General features: G+C 34.5%; 1 protein-coding gene across 23 annotated transcripts in view; it reads right to left on the reverse strand.

Moving 5' to 3' along the window:
• The window catches only part of C2CD5 (C2 calcium dependent domain containing 5), an 88746-nt gene that overhangs the window by 26274 nt on the left and 40678 nt on the right, over positions 1 to 21794 (reverse strand). For 12 of the 23 annotated variants that reach the window (XM_070493910.1, XM_070493908.1, XM_044775219.2 and 9 more), the window contains 4 exons: positions 11147 to 11261; positions 8521 to 8616; positions 5269 to 5460; positions 1591 to 1777 (listed from right to left, as the gene is read on the reverse strand). In XM_070493910.1, the coding sequence (XP_070350011.1) occupies positions 1591 to 1777; positions 5269 to 5460; positions 8521 to 8616; positions 11147 to 11261 (590 nt within the window). Of the gene's footprint in view, positions 1 to 1590; positions 1778 to 5268; positions 5461 to 8520; positions 8617 to 11146; positions 11262 to 19382; positions 19449 to 21794 lie in introns of all 23 variants that reach the window. The other 11 variants (XM_070493904.1, XM_070493903.1, XM_070493902.1 and 8 more) reach the window with 1 other exon arrangement.

Raw genomic sequence — 21794 nt, forward strand, 5'->3', positions numbered from 1 at the left:
CATATTTATATTATGTCCTCACTTAAGCAAGTTTTTAGATGAATGAATTATAATGAACACTATTTTCCCACAAGTTAATCTAAATATCAAATACCTTAATATAAATCAGATTACTTTCATTAATTATCACAAATTTCTCCTGTTAAAAAACTGTGATTACCAAATTAGTTTATCATCATCACACATATAGAAATTTACATATCTGCTCTTATAGAAAGAAACAGATGAAGCAGGAAACAATTTAGCATACCGAGAAAAATACTACATATTAGCATACTACAAATGCATACCGAGAAAAAGAATCCAAGTTCCATAAATTTTTTTGCTTTTTCTCCCCAAATCCCCCCAGTACACATTTGTATATTTTTTTTAGTTGTGGGTCCTTCTAGTTGTGGCATGTGGGACACCGCCTCAACATGACCTGATGAGCCGTGCTATGTCCTCGCCCAGGATCCAAACCGGCGAAATCCTGGGCCAAGGAAGCGGAGCCCGGGAACTTAACCACTCAGCCACGGGGCGGCTCCCTATAAATTTCTTAAAATGAAATTTCTACACATGTCTCAGAAAGATGGCAGAGAATTTCAAGAGGAAAAGTGCGAGTGACATAGACAAAAATGTTGGCTAGCAAAGTGTCTACAATATGAGATTTCCATAAATATTATTGATCAGATTTCATCTGATCGATATCTATTTTGCAGGCATCTAGTTCCCCAGGTTTCAGGCTACTTATAAAGGCAAATCTCACTTTCCCCATTGACAACTTTCTTAAGTCAGAACTTATTTTCTAACAAGCTAAGGTGAACATGGAGCTGAGATAAAGAGCTTTTCACTGCCTCACAATTTATCAGCACTTAAGAAACATGGTATCTCATTGCACATTCCATTACAGACCACAGGTGCCCGTTATGATGAAACTTAACTCTCTGTCCAACAGTAGACAGTGTCTCACATGTATTGCTTTATTTTCTCCATTAAAACTAAAGATTGTTTTAGCACAGTGGTCCACCCCCTCAGGAGTGATTTTGCCCCCTGAGGACATCTGGTAATGTCTGCAGACATTTTTGGTTGTCACACTGGAGGGAAGCTATTAGCACCCAGCGGACAGAGGCCAAGGATGCTGCTAAACATCCTACAATGAACAAGGCAGCCCCTACAACAAAGAGTTACCCAGCCCTAAATGTCAACAGTGCCAAGGAGAAACCCTGTCTTAGCAATGTATAAACAATAATCAAGTCCAGAACAATGGAGGTCAACTTACTAAACAAACCATACATGATAATTTTTAGAAATCTGACTATTGAGGTTACGGTCAGAATATAAAAATATAATAATAATATAAATGTAAATAAATAATTTCATATAATAATTAATTTAAAATAATATAATTGATAATACTTTTATAATAAATATAAAAATAAAATATCTGAAAGCCTATCATCAGATTTTTTACTTCCTAAAATGTCTCCAATCCTTAAAGGTCTTGATGCCAGTTTCTTTAGGTAAGTCTTTTGAAAACACTGTGAATTAAATGAAATCGAATCTACTACAACTACAGGAATTGCAAAACAAAACCGAAACATCTAAACTTACCGCTAAGCCCATCAACATATTTTCACCCACTGTGATCTGAATTCTCAGTCCAAATAAAGCGTTCATTCCTTTGAGTTTTAGTTTATTCATTAGCTGAGTATGCACTTCATATTCCATAAATGGCAACAGATTACTGATAGCTGTGGCATTTGCTTCTGCCTGTGCTTTCTTTTTTAAGCGACACAACCTGTTAAGGAAAATAATTTAGACAGTGAATGGTGTTCTTGGTACCATCTTAAGAAATGTCCAATTTATAAAGCTTTCCAAAAGTGTGCTTGATAAAACATTTCGTTATTTCAAATGGGCTTATTAAGTTATATCAACAATCTTCCATTTTTTTACTGTCTATACTTTTGCTAAAAGTTCTATTTCAATAAACAAAAAGGAAAAAAATCTCAAAATCTCTAGAAATGAAATAAATACTGATCAAAATTACTAGAGAATATAATTTAAAATCTTAGGTTTCATAACTCCATGTGATCATATAATGGATGGATAGCAGGAAAAAAAAGTTAATTTACTCATTAAAAGAATAGAAACTTACTTGAGCATCTACCACATGCCAGGCATGGTCTGGGTGGTGGGTACTAAGCAATGAACAAAACACCAAGTGCCTGTTCTCATGGTTACATTCCAGTGGAGGAGAGTGGGGTGGGAATGAACAAAGACACGAAGTAAGCTCAGAGTGTGTTTAAGAATCAGGTGTCTGAAGAAAATAAACCAGGAAAAGTGAGGGATAAACTAGCAAGAAGGCCTCACAGGTGAGCTGGGGTCTTAATGACATGATGGAACTGGGAGAGCTGGAGAAAGACAATTACAGAATGCAGCTCGCACATTAGAAGAACCAAAAGGAGACGTAGCTAAAGTGAAGAGAACAAGGGTGAGAGTGCAGCTAAGGGGCACGACCATGATAGGGTCATATGGGTCATGGTAAGCAGTTTGATCTTAATCTACCAGCAATGGGAAACCCCAGATAGGTTTCAAGTAGTAACATGATCCAATATACATCTTAGGACATCATTTATATTGCTACAAAGAGAATGAAATAAAATGACAAATATGGTATGGGGATGGTAGACAAGAGGCTATTTAGGTGAGAGACAATGAGAGCTAGTAGTAGTTCTCAAACTTTAGCTTACATCAGAATCACCCAGAGGGCTTGTTAAAAAACAATTACTGGGCACCATCCCCTGAATTTTTGATTCAATAGGTCTGAGGTGAGGCAGGAGAATTTGCATTTCTATAAATTCCCATGAGGATGGTGATGCTATTGGTCTAGGGACCACACTCTGAGAACCGCTGATGGAGCTAACCTCATCCTCCCTAAAACAAAAATAAATTAAATTAATTATATATTTTTAAAAATCTTCCCAAAAGCATCACAGACAAGGGCAAAGGGGTATAAACATAAGGAGGGAGTATGAGGAAGTTCTTTTGTGGTGGGGAACAGTTCTGTGTCTTGACTGTAGTGGTGGTTACACAAATCTATTTGTGGGATAAAACTGCATAGTACTATACATGTACACGCAAATACATAAATGAATGCAAATTTAAAAAATTGTAAAAACTGAATAAAGTCTGTAGTATAGTTAACAGAATTATACCAATGTCAATTTCTAGTTGATACTCAACTACAGCTGTATGAGATGTCACCAATGGGGAAAGCTGGGTGAAGGGTACATAGGACTCTTTGTACCATTTTTGCAACTTCCTGTGAGCCTATCAGAGTCAAAGGAAACAAAATGACAAACAAAAACCAGCAGAAACAACAGAAAACAAAGAGATTTCAGATATTAAAATCATCAGTTACAGAATCAGTCACATGATATTAGATTTGAAAAAGAACAAAATAAAACTTCTAGAAATAAAAAACAGATTGCCAAAAATTAAAAACCCCAATTATTAGGCTTAATAGCTTATTAGAAACAGCTGAAGAGAGAATTAAAGATTTGAAATATAGATATAAAGTATCCAAAATACAGCACAGAGAAACAAAAAGACAGAAAATACAGAAAAGAGAGTAACAGACATAGGGGAAGCAGTGAGAAAGTCTAACATATTTTAAATCGGAGTATCAAGAAGAGAGGACATGAAACACAGGAAAACTAATATATAAAAATTTCCTAAAACACATGAAAAATACCAATTTACAGATTTAAGAAACCTTCAATTATATATTCAAAGACTATTTAATTGTTATATATATTCAAATATATAACAATTAGGATAAAGAGAACTCCATACCTAACACTTCATAATGAAACTGCAGGAAACCAAAGACAAATAGAATAGCTCACACACAGCCTAAGGAAAAAAATAAGCTATCTTCAAAGGAACATCAGTTAGTCTAATAGGTTACTTTTCAACAGTAGCAAAGAAAGGCAAAAGGCAGTGGAAGCATATCTTCAACATGCTGAAAGAAAATAACTGCCAGCCCAAAATATCTTTTAAAGATAAAACAAATACATTTTCAGACAAGCAAAAATAGTTCACCACCAGCAGATCCACCAAAAGAAATACTAAAGAATATACCTCAGGCAAAAGAAAAACCACCCCAAATGGAAGGTCTAAGATGCAAGAGGGAATGAAAGCAAAATAAATGGATTAGAAATATATTTTTGAATAAAATTCAGTACGACTTTGTAATAGATTTGATGTGGGGAGGTTAGGAAAGAGGACAGTATCAAAGAATACCATATTTGGAATGAAGAACTGGATAAAGCAAGGTACTATTTATTAAAATAGAGAAGGCTAATATGAAAGAAGTGGGGAAAATCAGCAATTAGATTTGGAACAAGTATGACATGCCTATGACACATCAAAATGGGATATGAAATAGACAGGTAAGTATATGGGTCTGAAGCTCAGAAGAAAGTTCTAGACTGGAGTTATAAATTTGGGACTCACAGACATATAGATAGCAGACAGACCTATAGGAATTGATGAGTTCAACTAGGGAAAGAGCTTTGAGAAGAGGTCCAGATCCATGGCGCTCAAGGATCAAGAAATGAGGAGGAATCAACAGGGAGACTGAAGATTATACATAAAGGCAGGAAAAAGCAGAAAGTGTAGAATTTGAAGTCAAAGGAAGTTCAGGAAGGAGAAAACCATCAACTGTGTGACTACTGCTGAGATGCCAAGTAAGATGAGGACAGAAATACTCAATGGACTTGGTAACCTGGCAGTGGTTAGTGACCTAGACAGCTATAGCTGTTTCCTGTATGCCTACCACAATTTAGTGTTTCCTACTTTAGTACATTTTAAAAGGAACTCAACAGCTAAATGAAGTAGTAAAAGAAACACTACATAGCATTGTTCTTTAAAAGAAAAAAAGTCAATTTCCAAAACGTCTTGCGTATTCAATGTCATTAAAGCATACCGAGTCACATCCTAGCCTGCAATAGGTTAATTAATGATCCTCATAATAATAAACATTTGTACAGAATTTAAATGTTTAAAACTGCCTTTGTTATAAATTTGTTATAAACTTGAGTTTTATAAAGAGGATATTTTTCCTCCCAATTTTCCGTACAGTAAAATGTAAGGTTCAGCTGGAACTGTCCAACCTGCCCAGGGTCACAGGTAGGAAACTGTGGAGCAGATATTTGAAAATACGTCTGCTTGACTCCATTACCCATCCTCTTCCAGGGACCCCAAATGTTGCTTCCACAAACATACCTTGCTTGAATAAGACAACCTTTTCCAATAACTGTTGCATCTGTCGGAAGGTCTATAGTTGTAAAGAGAACATCAGGAACTTTTTGTTTCCTGCAGTTATAGCAATATGTGAGATGAGCTGGAAATGGCATGTTCAGTTCATCATATGGGATATGGCAAAATCCACAGCCTGCAGGCAAATTTTCTTCTAGCCTATATGAATACATGAAGAAAAAAAATACAGCATTCTTGAAAATTCTATGCATTTCTTCAAAAACAGAGATTGCGTATACAGTACTTGTATACAATTGACACAACTTCTACCACAGCAGGTTCTAAGAGTACTATTGTGACTGATAAAAATTACCAATGACCATCAGGGTCTGGCTCCATGGCCGAGTGGTTAAGTTCTCACACTCTGCTTTGGCAGCCTGGGGTTCACCAGTTTGGATCTTGGGCACAGACCTACACACCACTCATCAAGCCATGCTGTGGCAGCATCCCACATAAAAGAACTAGAATGACCTACAGCTAGAATATACAACTATGTACTGGGCTTTGGGGAAAAAAAAAAGAGAGAGAGAAAGATTGGAAACAGATGTTAGTTCAGGGCCAATCTTCCTTACCAAAAAAAGCATACTTTAAAAAAAAAAAAAAAAAGAATTACCAACGACCATAAAATCAGAACCATATGCTTTCCTATGAGAGAAAAGGCTTATACAAGGAGAAAGTCATCTTGCATCAATTCATATGTTTGATGACTTAGCACCTGATAAAAACTACTATTATCCCGGTTTTTTTCTTTGGGATATAACACAAAAAGAAATGGTTAGACAATAAGGGTGACATTTTCCTACTGTCTGACCAATATACCACAAATATAATCACAAAAAAATGCCCATGAAAAAAAATTTTTCAACTACACAACCTAACAATTTGAAAAAAATTTATCATTAAAAAAATAAATCCTTTAAGAATAAAAAAAAGTAAGTCAAATACAGATATACTCTAAAATTTCTAATTTCCAATGACTGTTTTAATAATTCTTAGAAACCAAAACACCTGTTTCATAAACGACACACATATCATAATTAAACCACAAATGAACAACCCACAACCTTCCCCTTCATTGTAAAATGTTTGTTGTTAACATGCTGTTCGTGAATTCCTTTTAGAATGATTAAGCATTTTTTCACTCATTAAATCTGAGGAAATCGGGAGAATAAGAATGCAAATAGAAGGAAGCTCCATGGAGAACTCCAGATTTTCACACAATCACAAGTCCTAGGGTTCTGGAAGATGTGGGTTCTCAGTTCTCTCTAACCTAAAGCAATCCTTTAGAAGCTGAAACACGGCAAGCAGACAAATTAAAGAGGAGAAAGGAAACTCACCCCATACCTACTAGGAGTCAGGCTTTCTGCAGAGTCTTTATATACATTATTTCACTGAATTTTCACAATAACCTTCTAAATCAAATTAAATTACTCCCAAATATTACTCTTTTATTGTTGAGATGGCATTCTGATATATTAGAAGTAACAGGGAAATCAGACAGATCTGAGTAGAGCTGTGTGACCCTGAGTAAGTTATTTAACCTCTCAGAGCCTCTTCTACAAAACTGGAATCACAATTTTATAGGGTTTTTTTGTGAGGTTAAGTAAGAAAACTATGGCTTAACACACACCCCCCTCCCAATCTAATGCCAGCAGACAACAACAAACACCAGGTCCACGTGACCTGAAACCAACCAGAGACACGAAGTAACTTGCTCAGTCACATTAAGTACTAAGTAGCACACCTCAGATCTTAATGCCAGTTTGTTTGAATCCAAAGCCCATGTGTTACAAGGGAGCACAAAAGGATGAAAACTGGGGCAATTTTTAACTAAACACCTCATGGAAATTTGAACGTAAGTGGTGCGACATCATAAGGCTTAAAAAATAAAAGTATTAAAATGTATGAAAGCATTCGAAATGTGAAATGTACAAAAGGGATTGCCTCTGAAGAGTGAGATCATAGGGAATTCTCTCTTCCTTCTACTCTCCTGTATTTTTCAAATTTTCTCTAGTAAGCCCTAATCATTTTACAGCAGGAAAAAAAAGGACATTTTCCTCTTTTACAAATAGGGATGATATCTGCGGCATCAGACTGCCATGGAAGAGAGTTCACTGTACCCATTCAAGCACAATACCAAAACAGCTGCCTGGGAAAGGTCATTTCTATCTACTCAAGAATGAAATCTACTGATATGGCTGAGACCTACATTGTGGCACCGGGGTAACTCACTGGCAAAGTCAGTTTTCTCAAGAGAACATTCCAATTGTTTAATATTCTTGAAAACGTCCCACCTTCGCTTTCCTATTCATGATGACTTTTAATGTTCTGGAATATATTATGATCAAAATCCACTTTTTAATACTGACAAAAGAAGAAACTGACCAATGTCTTCTATGTGCCTACCAGACCTAAAAGATCTTTTTTATATAGAGACTTGCAAACTTATACTAAATTTGATCACATAGAGAATTTTTTTTGCTTTCTTCCTTAATGTATATTAATATAGTAATACTGGAAAAAAAAGCAAACATGCATACTGTGGGATAAGGAGTAATTAAAATTTATATTATCTGGGTGGAGTCTTGTACCAAACTAATGGTTTTCTGTCTATATATTTGATAATTTCACCTGTTTATGGAAAGCATTTTTGACATTTATAGAAGCTAACAGATTAAAGGGACCAATAATCAATCAAAAAGTAATCTCATTTTATCTAATGCTTTCACTTTCTCGTTCTCTTTCCAAACATTAAAGTCACACTTCACTTTCCATGAAGCTTTTTATATGTCATTTCGGTACAAAATAGTGTTTTGATTGTTTTGCAAATTAAGAATTTTCCCTATAAAAATTGTTTCATGGGCTTTTTCTGTTTTGGAGGTAAGACAAAGGGAAAGGAAAGTAAGAGAAAAAGCAAATAAAAGAAATTATTTCTATAGTATAACAAACAAAAGATGTATACTTCAAATGCTTCAATTGGTAGTCATACATGTCACTTATCAAGATACCAGAAGTCAAACTGTGCCATACGGTGCAGAACCCAATCCGTCTCTGTTGCTGTGGGTTAGGTGAAAACCAGCAAAGCGCCTGGTCCTGATTTCTACCCTGCACCACTGGAACCCACCCTCCGAGAGAAGAACTAGCCCAGCTCTGGGAGAAAAACAGTCATCCTCTCCCTTCTCTGCTCTTATGGACAACAAGCCAGGCTGCCATGACAACCTCTGTTCCAAACAGCCCTCCACGGTGCCGTCCTGCAGGAATCTAGGGTTCAGGACCGCCGCTGTGCCGGACGCAGACAAAATACAGACCTCTTCACTACAAGAGAAAAAACGTAAACACGTTAACAATTTCAGGCAATCCAACTGTGGCAAATGTTAAATATCAAAGTGTTACAAGGGTGACAATTTAACTTCAAGTTAGACTGTACTAAATATTAATAATATCACAGGCTTACCTCCTAAACCTAGAAAATAGAAGTAATGTAACGTTATTAAAATGGGGAGGGTAAGAATTCTTTAGTACTTAAAAATTGTAAAAGATAAAGTATAATATTAATGACAATAGATTCCTTTAAAATTGGTAAAGCTGATAAAGACTGGAATGTTTCAAAATAACACTAGTTACAAACAACATTGTTGAATCCAGCAATAACCCATTTGATACTCATATTAAATTTTATTAAAATTATTCTAAAAGCACAACTATGCACTTATCTATATTGCTATAGCTGAATTTAAACAATAATGAAAAGGTAATCTGAAACAAATAATATCCAAAATATACTAAATGGAGTTTACGTTATTATATGTATGATAAAAACTGATTTTGAAAAGAATTCTTTGAAACTCTTTATGATATATCACCCAATCCGAAAGCCAAAAAATTAAACAATCAACACAATTATTGAATGAGATCACCCAAAGCAAATGAGAAAAGTAGGGGCCAAGGGATGAAATGCTGGAAACAAAGTGCAAATGGACCAGAAGCCTAAGAGGGCATGAAGGAAATGGACACTTGATCTGTAACTGAATAGAGAGAGGCCAGGCTGAAAATGTTTAAGTGGGCACTGAGAACATGAGGAGGAATAACAGGGAGCCACTGAAGGCGTGGAATCGAGGAGCTATAAGAGCAGAAGTGAATTTTAAGAAGTTTAATCCAGTAATAGTATGTAGGATGGGTTAGAACAGAAAAAAATAGTGAAGACTGGATTTAAAGACAAAGATTTTTTGAAGTCTAGAGGAAAAAAAGGAGTTTGTGTCAGATTAATTGACACTTCTAAGTGAAATTAATTGGATTCATCTCTGTGGACTCCTGCATCTGTGACCCATCTCCAGCCACACTGAACCTACAGCTCTGGCTGCTCCAGGTGCTATTCTTTTAGCCTTGACACTCTCCCTATGCCTCTTCCTTTATACATCCCGACTCATCCCCGAGACTCAGTTCAAGCTTCAGTTACTTCATTAATCCTTTCTTCCAACCTTACTTCTAACCTCCAACCCTCTGGGATCCCAAAACATCTTGGGATATCTCTATCATATAATGTATTACACTTGTCATAATTTTCCAGTAGAATGTGAATCTGATGGCCCATATCTCTAGGACCTGAAAGTGTATGACATTAAATCCATGAATGCGACCAGACTATGTACTGAGGATAAGCATAACAAAGGTGGTAGTTTAACAAGAGTAGAACAGCTACAATGGGAACAGAACAGTTCAAGAGTATAATACATGGTCTGCAAAGGAAACAAAGGGCCCTCAGAAGATGAAATAGCTTGGCTCTGTAATGTCCACATTTACTACAGTCAAATCATTTTTCTCTAACAATAATGATCAACACAAGTGCAAGAGAATTATCCATGTAATAGCTGGCAGTAAGAATTATCTTCTTACTGTTTCTAGATGACATCTGCTATAAACTTTTGAAGAGGCTGAAAGTAGGGTTCAAGGATGGCAGAGAGCAAATCAAGTCAGAACCCAAGTAAGGAACTGGGAAACCTCTTGGTTAAGTTAAGGGCCAAAACAAACCAACTGTAAATAAGCAAATAGGATGGGTGAAAAAATACTAAGTTGTGATCCGAGAGTGAAATTTCATAGTTCCAAATTTTTAAAGAGGAACAGTTATTTCAAGAAATAACGAAGTACAAAATATGGCTGAAAGTCAAGTGAGGACAGAGGACTTGAGAATGAGAAAGCACAATGCCAGGCTGTCAGAAGAGAATCGTGTAACTGGAGGAGATGGCAGAGAAGTAATTAAGGAAGGCAGGAGAATGTTTTGGAGGTAGAAAAGTCTGAACTGTGGAATGCATGGACTTTAAAGGCGGAGAGGGTGTTCAAATGAAAGGTAGGAAAAACAGGAGTCGAGAACTAAGAGTATGAGGTCTCTTCCTAATTTCACAAAGTTAGGAAGGATGACTTGTTGGCAGGAGAAAGTTAAGTTACAATTAGTAAAGGAAGGCAAAAAGAGTTTACAGACAAACTTTAAAGACACATGGCAATTCATTTACAGTAGATCAAGGGTTTTAAAGATCTGAAAGGAAGAAGTCAGAAGAGTCAGTATTATATTCTCACTTAATCCCTCAATAACCTTAATTGACAGGTGGCTATTATCTCCATTTCAATGTATACATTGAGGCTCAGAGAAGTAGACCAACTTTCCCAAAGTTTCACAGCAATTAAGTGGCAAAAATGGCGTATGAACCTCAGTCTGATGTACTTTAAAATCCATGCTCCTGGATCACTCTACTATTCTTCTTTTCTCTATATTTGCACAAAGCTTTTCCTCTTTCAGTTGACAATCTGTAAATTACACCATCTAGAAAATCAAGTTGTTATTATCATTTACCAGATGCTAGTTGATTCACTGTAGCCCACTACAGCATGACAGCCTAAAGCTTTAGCATGTGACTTTATTTCTTGTCTGATTTCTGCCCACCACGCATCTCGAGTTTCTGGTTCATCTGAAAAATAAATTTTAAATCAGTTCACTACTCAACAGCACATTGTCTGGATGAACAAGAAATGCTTAAAATAAATATACTCCGGAAGGCAAAGAAATACTGTTCTACAGCAGATTTTAAACTTCACAACTTTAAAATGCTCCTTCTCAAAAATTTCAACATCTTAATGTAATGCTACTTCTCAAAATGTTTAACGTTTTAAACTTGATTGCCAGAAAATAAATCACCTAGTTCTATTGGCTTTATTACTTTAAGGGACACCAACAGGGATGTATTTTAGTAAATACTACTTAAAATGGAGACCCAGAGTTTCCAGATTTTAAGCTTAAAGTGAGAGGATATCTTATGTCTCACCTCACTGAGTGAAGACTTTATGAGTCATATTCATAATTTAATTTAAATTCTGATTTCATTTCCTGGTACCTGTTTTTTATAACCCACTATATTCTGGGTTCTTTCCAAGGCAAAGATTTGTCGATGTTAAAGAAGAGAAGCCATCTATAGGACCCAACCTTCTAAAGAAATGTGGGTCCTAAAGCAAAGTGACAAGAAATAAAGGGACTAACCAATTCAAAATAAAGAAAGCAAATACATTTAAAAGATTAATACAAATATTTTGGTTAACGTATGTAAGGACAAATTTCAGATAGAAGACTATAACTCTATGTATGGCTCTGTAATGAAGAAAATGCCTTAGAATCACAGAATTGTATTAGATTATCATAGAGGAGTCCAATATTGCTTGTAATGGAGCATTATAAATGGAGCATCTGTCACATATACTTCCTAATCACTCGCATTTGGCTGCAAATTACTGGTGAACAGCAGCTGCAAATTATAGTAACTTTTTATGTGCAAAGATGCTAAAAAGAGAAGCAGTCTATAATCAGCATATCATAATTTGGTTTTTTTGTGGCCAATTCCGTCTGGGAAGAATCTGAGATTAAAAAAACTTACTCGACTCTATACAGGATGCTAAGTTCTTATTGTAAATTTTCCACATAAAAGGCACTATTAAAACTGAAAATCAATCCAAAAACTTCCTTTTTTGAATTTCAGTATATATCCACTTACAAATATGTTTTCCAAAATAAGTAGAATAAGTAGAATTATACTCACTAGGAAAATACTGCAGACAGCAAAGTAAAGAAAAGTTACAAGGCTTGTGATAGCTCACATTCCTATGATGTGATTTTGTTTCCCCCACAAGGAGGAGATCAGCAAAAGGGAGAAATGAGCAGATAAAAGCCAGAACTACAAATGACGCCAGCCAGTTCTTGAATTAAAGTTTTGGATCCAAGACAGAGCTACCCTAAAACTTTCTTTCAGAAGAAAAGAAAGAAATGCAGACTCCAGGAAACTGAGGAAAAGATCAAAGTATGAGATAAAATGAAGAGAGAGAAATAGAAAAGACTACAATACGGTGTTAGCAATCAATATTATGAATTAAGAAATGTGTGAGGCAATTAAGTGGCCCTATTTTGCACATACTCGCTCAAGTTAAAGCATTTCTTCATATTCCTAACTGAAATATAGACAGTAACAGCACAAATACACTTGCAAATCCATGCTCTCTGTTTCTTTTAGGACATATATGTTTCCAGACCAATTCGGACATCTATTTAACATCATCCTTTCCTAATAGGGAATTTTTATATCATAAAGCAAACTTTCATTTAAGTAGTTGCTAAATCTATCAAATTATTTATGATCCTTTGAAAAGAGACATAAAAAAATAATAGAAACATATCTCAGTTTAGAAAATAATTACTATCCTGAAAAACTGTAAAATAAGCAGTCTAACTTTTCTTAAATTCACTAGTAAAACCTGCTATTTACTTTTTACACTGTTCTGGAAGTTTAAAATAGTATTTGCTAAAGCAAATAACTGTATACTATGTTTATATAAAAGTAGATTTTTCTCACGTTAGGTCTGCCTACATCTGTGCCACAAGTAATACATGGTAGCTTTTCTGTTTTAAAACGAATTTTACAGGAAGTAATCCATAACATTATTTTTTAAGTTAGCAAAAAAATGGAGGAAGCTAGTTATTTTAAGTTCAAGATATACTTATTTAGAAATGGCCAGCATGTTCTAAATTGAAAAGTATGTAATAATAATTACTATGAGATACATGTAACCACATAGAATACAAAGTTTACTTACATCAAACTTACCTTGGTATAACACATAAAATAATCAGATAATTAAACCAAACACTATGAAAGAATAAGTGGCTGATTAAAAAAAAAAAAAGCTGAATGCAGCGCAAGTGGAGCATTCATATTCTTCTGACAAGTTCACAAGCAGCCTTTGACACGTGAGCCACACACCGCACATGGGGATGCCATCGTTATAGTAATAAAGTATTTACAAGATTAATAAAAGCTAAAGAGTTACATAACATGGCAGCTAGGGAAGCAAATGGCATATGTCCACACTCTGAAGAATTTCTTAAATTTGGTTTTTGGCTAAAGCAAAAGCTCAAAGAACAAAGGGTTTTGCAAAGCAGATTCAGCAGACAAGAGCCAGAAACAGTGGATATTCGGGCGCATGCTTGGATCAGGTGACAGTACAGACTGAAAACTATGGCAGCTCACTGAAATGAGTTACAGAAAGTAATGGCCCTAGATTCTAGGTGAAAGCAAGGCAAGCATACAGTAGGGAGCACTGGATCACAAACTAGGAATTGGATTAACAATAATTATCTACAACTGTAAGCAAGAAGCCAAAGGATGAATTTTTTGGCTATTAAATTTAGGGCTTAATTAAAAAAAATTAAGATTAATCAATTTATTTAATATTAAAGAAAAATTAAATTTATCTTCAAATCCTTATTATACTTAGGCCAGAGCTGAGCCAGAGAACATTCAAGTAGTAATTATGATTCAGACTAACTCGTTACAACTGAAAATTCAGAAATATCACAGCATTTAATCTCCATAATGGAACTTCTGAACCTTAAAAACTGCTAACCACATCTTACAGGAAACGCATGAGTGAATTTGAATTGTTTTATTCACCCTACAAAGTCAAAACTGAGGATCTACGACACTTACATAAAAGGCAAAACAAAGAGTCTGGCTTAAAAATTTATGGCAACAGTCCATGCCATAATGAAACTGGATACAATTTAGTCATTTGAAAGATAGACAGCTGAGATGTGAGGGTCCCAATTAATAAATATTTCAGAGATGTCAAGAAAAAAATATCTTCCCTTTAAAATACCAGGCTCCTCCCAATAACCTATAGAATTATTTATAATTATAAAAAGATATTTTAGGATAGATTAAAATTTATTTTATACAAATTATATTTCACACTATTTTATGTTTTTCTTCTATGGGTCAAAACTCTTCTTAGATAATATCACAAATCTTTTAATATATTCTTTTTAATTGTAGGCATGAACTGAGATCTCCATCAATACCTCACTGGTGCCTCTTTTAGGGGTAACATCAGCATGCTTGGGTTGACATCACAATTAACTTATTTTACTACTGTTACTTTTCTAGAGCATGGCCATAGCTTGATATCTTGCCATCTTTTTAGCATTTTATCTTGCTTCTGAAATACATGTAGAACTGGTAAAGATGCCTAAAAGAACTGTAATAGTCTATATCTCAGAAAGTAAAGAAGTAAACAACTCAACATAATATGCCTTTATAAAACTTAATCCCGTTGAGATTCTAGGCAATCACACACTTGTCACTAAGAAACACTGACTACCTGAAGTGTTAAATTTAGTTCTATTTTTAAATAGCTCTGGGAGAGAATAACTCTGCCCTTGAGAATCTGTAAATCTGTGAAAGAAAAAAAGGAAATGGATAGTTATTCAATCTAATTTTCAAAGGAACAAGGAGATAAAGTGTTAACCAGGATCAAATGAAGGTTTTTAACACAATGACAGTCTATCTAGTTAATGGACAGCATAAAAAGTTACATTCTCAAATACCTGAAAGTACTGTTCTAGCCCAAAACAACCTTTTGAAGAAGATAAATTTCCCCTAATGAAATAGAAATTAGACAGTTCAGGTTCAAGGGAGTATACAACCTCAAACTGGGTGGGGGTTCAGTACCAGAACCAGGAAGAAGAGCTTCATCACAGAGGGAGTGACGTGCAAATTCAGAACAGACATCAAGACAAAGTAATTTGGGACGTTAGGATGGTAGCTGGAATATAATCCACGTTGGATCAAACTGGAGTCTTCACTATTTAGGAAAAAAGTAAGATATGTAATCTACTCCTTAATTGTGAAATTTCACTCTTTATATATATATAATGTATCTGGAGACCAGTTACATGACAGAGAGAAAATTATATATTACATTTACATGTTACGTTATAATAATGCAATGAATATCCAGTTACATTTTATATATAATACATCAAGAGTGAAATTTCACAATTAAGAAGATTACATATCTGACTTCTTTGTACAGATAGTAAAGAATGGGTAGTAATGAATATCCAGTTACATTATATAAAGAAAGAAAATTATATATTACTTTTACATGTTATATTTTATAGAAAGAAAAGCTCACATATCATATATGCTACATTTATGCCTTCTTGAATTCTATGTATCTACTTCCTGAAAACCTTATTAAAATGCTGAAAACCAAAAACTGCTTAACTACTTTAGGCTTAGTTTTGCACATCTCTCATGAGTACCTCTCAGATGGAGTAAAAACAATTGCTGAGATCATCAGTAGAATTCAAGTTCCAAGGAAGCTTATATCCATTTAACTAATACACACACACAAACAGTGCAAAATCATGTAACAAATAGTCTAGACTGGGGATGTACACAGAGTGTCTGCCTGGCTGACCAGTGGTGTTCCCGATCCCCGACACTGTGCTCAACACATGGTAGGCATGCCACAAACATCCACCGAATAAAAGGTTTTTACTTAAAACTAGAAAAAAACCCCACCTTGGACATTCAGATTGATATGTATATTCTATAAATATTTCCTTACACATCACCTGACACATTTTGTTAAAATTAAATATTTTAAAGTAATAATTATACTCATTTTTCTAGGTTTTAGCTATTAATTTTTGTCCCCCAAATAATTTGAATTTTCTAAACAACTATAATTCTGATAACTAACTAAAAGGAGGAATATTTTCTAAATTCGGACCACTAATCTAAAGTTTGCTTTATCACTAGCAAAAGTTTATTATAAGATTGAGAAAATCTTAAGTACGTGTCATAAAATCTACAATCTGTCTAAAAAATATACAAAAACTTTTTAAAATACTCTCAAAAACAAAAGAAAAGTTATCCAGTTTTAAACAACCTGTTTTACTAACTTGGGACTTCAAACATTCACTCTTAAAAATATTGTCTGAGTTTGGAAGCTATTTCAAACCAGTGCTTTTCAAACTGTATTATATAACTACTTTATATTGCCCCTTGTCACTTCCTGAAAAAATATCTAAGTTGACAAGCATCCTATACAAAGAAAGAACAACAAATTTTCCTCAACTACACTGAGACTACTGCTAACTAAAAAATCTATGTACGAGCCATTCAGAAATATTTTTACTGATAAACTCAGGGAAAAAAAGAAGATCATAGCCATGTGGAAAACAATGAGCTAGCATTATTAAAATTTACTCTTAAAATATTTCTTACAACTCCACTTTCAAAGAGACTTGAGTTTCCAAAAGAGAGGACTCAATTGCTCGCTGGGATTTTAAACTTTTGAATACGTGGAATAATCATGATCTTTCTCTCTCTCTCAGCTCAAAGTTGCCAATAGCCTGTTTCACTCGCCACATTCCAGTAATTACCAAGTAATTACCTGTCGATTTTACATTCTAAATATTTTGTAAATTTATGGTTAAGACTGTAAGCCCTGAAGCCAGAGTAGTAAGGTTCAAATTTTGGCTCAGCCATTTCCTAATTTACCTTGGGAAAATTGCTGTTTTGTTTTGCTAATCTACAAAATAGGAACAGGGTGTACCTTAGAGTTGTGTTCTGACAATTAAATGACCTAGTACCACAGAACACTTAGAAAAGTGCCTGGCACACAGCAAGTGCTCTATAAACGTTAGCTCTCCTATCACCACCAAATCCTAGGTCACTTATCTGGCCAGGACTACTGCAGTCTACTAACTAGTCTCCTTGTCTCTAGTATTGCTGCCTTTAAATCCATTCTCTATCCTATAGTCAATGATCTAATGCAAATGTGACAACGGGCTATCGGTCTTATTCCTATGCCCCTCCAACGCCTGCCATGTCACACACGATATTTGTAAATGCTGCACCTGCACCCTCCTTCCTAGCAGCAAGACTCATCTTATCTTTCTCAAAGCCTGTCACCAGGCCTGAAACCTAAGAAGTAAGATAAGAAAAGGTTTAGAGTGAGATGTGTGTTAGTCAGATGATAGAACAATCTTGGAAAGTGGAAAAGGCAAAAGTTAAACCTTATAGACATAGTAAAGACTTTGTCCATGTAAGCAGAAGTACAGAATTTGGCAAGGAGAAACATAGTTGAGGAAGTAGTATATCTTGCCATCATTTAAAATAACAAGGTTTCAACTCCTTAAACTATTAATGATCAAGGTTTCAACTCCTTAAATTATTAATGATCAATCTGCCCTCAATGTCCTTTTTCTATATAATTACTTTTCTCTTCCCACTACAATAATCCGCCTATGTTTTAAAAGTATATTTATTTTTATTAAATGAATCCAGTAAGGTATTTTCAATTTATCACTAAAAATCAAGTATAAAGCATTACATTAAAAATGATTCTTTTGGGGCCGTCCCGGTGGTGCAGCGGTTAAGTGCGCACGTTCTGCTTTGGCGGCCGGGGGTTCATGGGTTCGGATCCCGGGTGAGGACATGGCGCCGTGTGGCAAGCCATGCTGTGGTAGGCGTCCCACATATAAAGTAGAGGAAGATGGGCACGGATGTTAGCTCAGTGGCAGTCTTCTTCAGCAAAAAGAGGAGGATTGGCAGATGTTGTTAGCTCACGGCTTATCTTCCTTGGAAAAAAAGGATTATTTTCCTTCTAAGCAATGTGATACACGCTGGCAAAAACTTGGATAGGAAATAGAGGTGATTTCCCTAAAGATTTACCAATTGATGTTGGTCTAAATCTGCCAAGTTGGGGCCTGATGCAAGTGTTTACTAGACTGAATTCAGGTAAATCTGCATGATGAACATGAGTTACTTCATAGTCAAGCATGCATTACTTACATCAGAACTTACATCCTGGACTCCTAAGAACAAAAAGTTTATAATATTGAAAAGATTATGAGATATTATCTAAAACGCAGAGCCTCTTGGAGTTTCTGTTCTTGTTTTTCTGTAAATAGATATACTTTCTGACACAAAGAACTGAAAAAGTTCTAAATTCTAAAATGCAAATAACGTAAAAGTTCAGACATTTATATTATTAAGAGAATATGCTTTTATCAAAAAAAGAATTGGCTTTGACTCTAAACCACATCATCAGCTGTAACATTATCTTAGTTTAGTTTCCTTAAAAGCTACAAACTATATCCATATGAAATTACTAAAAAAGAATAATTGTATTTTCGTGTGGAAGGGGAAGGAAGAAAGCTTATAAAAACTATTAATCTCCCAAAAGTCGTTTTTACTTACCAAATTTTGGAACACTTCTAGAATTATACACAAAATTCTAATAGTTATGCTTTTAGAGTATTTATAGAACACTAAATGCATTATATTCAAATCTAAAGTGAAGTTTAAGTATACTTTAAGATTATCAAACGAGTTATTTAATACTTATAATACATTTAACAACTAGTATTTCCTTAATCGTAAAGCTAATGCCTATGTCACTTTCCTGACACGAAAAAACTGTCCAAAACTATTTAAAATTATCATTCTGAAAGTTAATCATCTAACAAAAGCCATTTGTAATTTAGGATATTTCTATGGTTTTGATTAGTTCACTTTAGTTAACACATTTTAATATTTGCATTTCCATGGAAATTACAAATTACATGTATTGCAGAATGTAGCTGTATAACTGAATTGACATTAAAACTATTTAATCTACAACATTTCTAAAAACTTCACTGAGCTGCCATAATTTTTGTCAGCATATGTAGTACTGAATGACCATTAAAATACCTGAATTGAAACTATTCCAGTCTAGCAGTTTGTAAGATCTTGTGTTACTCATAATTCCGACAAAGGCTGAGTTCAAAACAGCAAATTAGTAGATCAGTTTTAGGTGCAGAATAGTAGGAAAAAAAACAAAAAGCACTACAAACAAGAACACAATTGACAACACCACTCGACAGGAACTGGAAAGACACAGACAGCAGAGTTAATAAGAAGTAGAAATAGAAAGGAAAGGAGGAGCATGCTATCATAATCTAACATTAACTAAAGTCTATTATTTAAGATAAATTACCTTGATTTTTAAAACTACCCCATTCTTTCCCTTATGATCCTGTTGGCTTAATACTTAACAAAAAAGGAAGTTCTAAAACAAATAACTCCAAAATAATAATCCATAGAGTTAGCAGGTGGTAGTGGTTTTAAAATAAGACTTTTTTCCTTCTACACTCAGTGTGAAATGAAAGTTTCCCATATTCAGTAGTCAAAAAATAGCTGTAAGATTCATTTGAAAGTGCAAATACAGCTCTTTTAACATTAGCACATGCATCTCAGTCCCTAAGTTTCTCTCAGCAGAGTTAACTCGGTGTCATAAAGTCAACACATTATCAGTATGGTAGATGCTAATCGAGAGCGTTGTTTTGTTTTAATGTTCAACTTTTCTCAACAAATTGAAATTTTTCCACAAATAATTTTTAAGGGGCTTGTAGATTAATAAAATGTCCTTAAGAAAATGTTCCTTTTTAATGCCTAATACATATATAAAACAATCTAAAGAATGTGATATTTATATCAAAATAATGCAATGTTGGAACCATTAGAACATATAAATTGATTTGTATTTAACTGAAAATAAAACAAAACTAAAATATAACTTATACACCATTACAAGCATTTACATGTATATGACCATAATCTTTTGGGAAATAGTCCATTAGTAACTGAGAATTTCTACAGGTGAAGTGAAAAAATATTCTGAAAGGGGAAGAAAGGAAGAGAATGGAAAAGCTGGTAATTACAATACACAAACGTAGTTTGTAATAAGGATTCCTATTTTCTTCCCAGGCCTGGATTCTTACATTTCTTACACAGCTAGAATAAACTGACAAATATGAATAACACCCAAAAGTCGCTTTTAAAAAAGTAAGGCAACTTTAAATACAGCTCTCTACTTAAACTTATTTAAGTAACCTTCACTTGTTCTCCCAGACTCTACAGCTTACTCAGAGTACATGGAAGCAACAATAAAAGTGAAATGCTTTCAGGAAACAGAAGACATCACCAACAATTGAATATATTTGTGAAACTATTGTTGGAGCTATTATACCAGTGGGTGTCATCTATCAAAATATTTGAGTCAATGGTCCATGGAAACATGGGTAACTAGCCTTGGGTCACACAGTTAATGTCAGGTATCTTAAAGCAGTATTTCCTTGCACTTTCCAAATAATTCAAGTTCCTAAACACAAAGCTGTGGAACTTGGTATAGCCTTCAAGGTCTCAATACATTAAACTGCTAACAGTCTAAATTTGTCTTTAATTACTACAGAATATACAAATACTACATGAAGAAAATATCTTAAATTGACCAGAAAAATAAGGAAGAGGGAAAAAAAATAATAAACCACAGAAGAAAAAGAGAAGACTGATGCTTACAAGATGCATTTGCTCAGCTTCAGTGAGATAATCCTAGCTAGTACTGCTTTTCTGAAATCCCATTCAGGGTCTAAAAAAATTCCATTCTGTTTCTCTGTAATTATTAACTCAAATGACATCAAACCACAGGGCATAGATTAAATTTTTTTAAGTCTTTTAAATGGTAACGCTCTGTAACCTCAAAATCACTATCCGCAATGTTTTGCATACAGTAATTTCAAAGCATTTTACTCTTCTTATAGCTGTTAGTACAAGCTTCAGGAAGAGGTTACTGGAAGTGACAATTTAAAATTTTAAAAACTATATATATATGTGTGTATATGTATATATGCCAAATAAGAATACTAATATAACTTCAGGTTTAAGGTATGTCATGAAAATAGTAAGTGACCGGAGCAAGTTACTGGGCATCTAATCAATGAGAGATACAAGAGCACATTCCATACAGCAAGTTCCTACTACACTTATCACGCTTATTTTAGATTTGGAAAAATCACCAAAGCATTTCTCATCCAAGGGCCTGAAATTATTGGGACTTTGATGCCTTTCCTCCTTTACAAACATGGCCCCATGTTTTAAAGAAGAGAGCCTGTTTTAAAGAAGAGAGCCACTATTTTTACTTGTCCACTTATATAGAACACACAGCTACATAAAAGAAACTGAGGAACCACAGACAGCAGCTTTTTAAAAAATTCTTTGATATTCTACACAATGTTTACAATTACATTTTAAAAGAATGCTTCTTTTAGGAACAAGGAAGTTACT

Source organism: Equus asinus, chromosome 22 (genome assembly GCF_041296235.1).
Source record: "Equus asinus isolate D_3611 breed Donkey chromosome 22, EquAss-T2T_v2, whole genome shotgun sequence".
In the NCBI taxonomy this organism is placed as follows: Eukaryota; Metazoa; Chordata; class Mammalia; order Perissodactyla; family Equidae; genus Equus; species Equus asinus.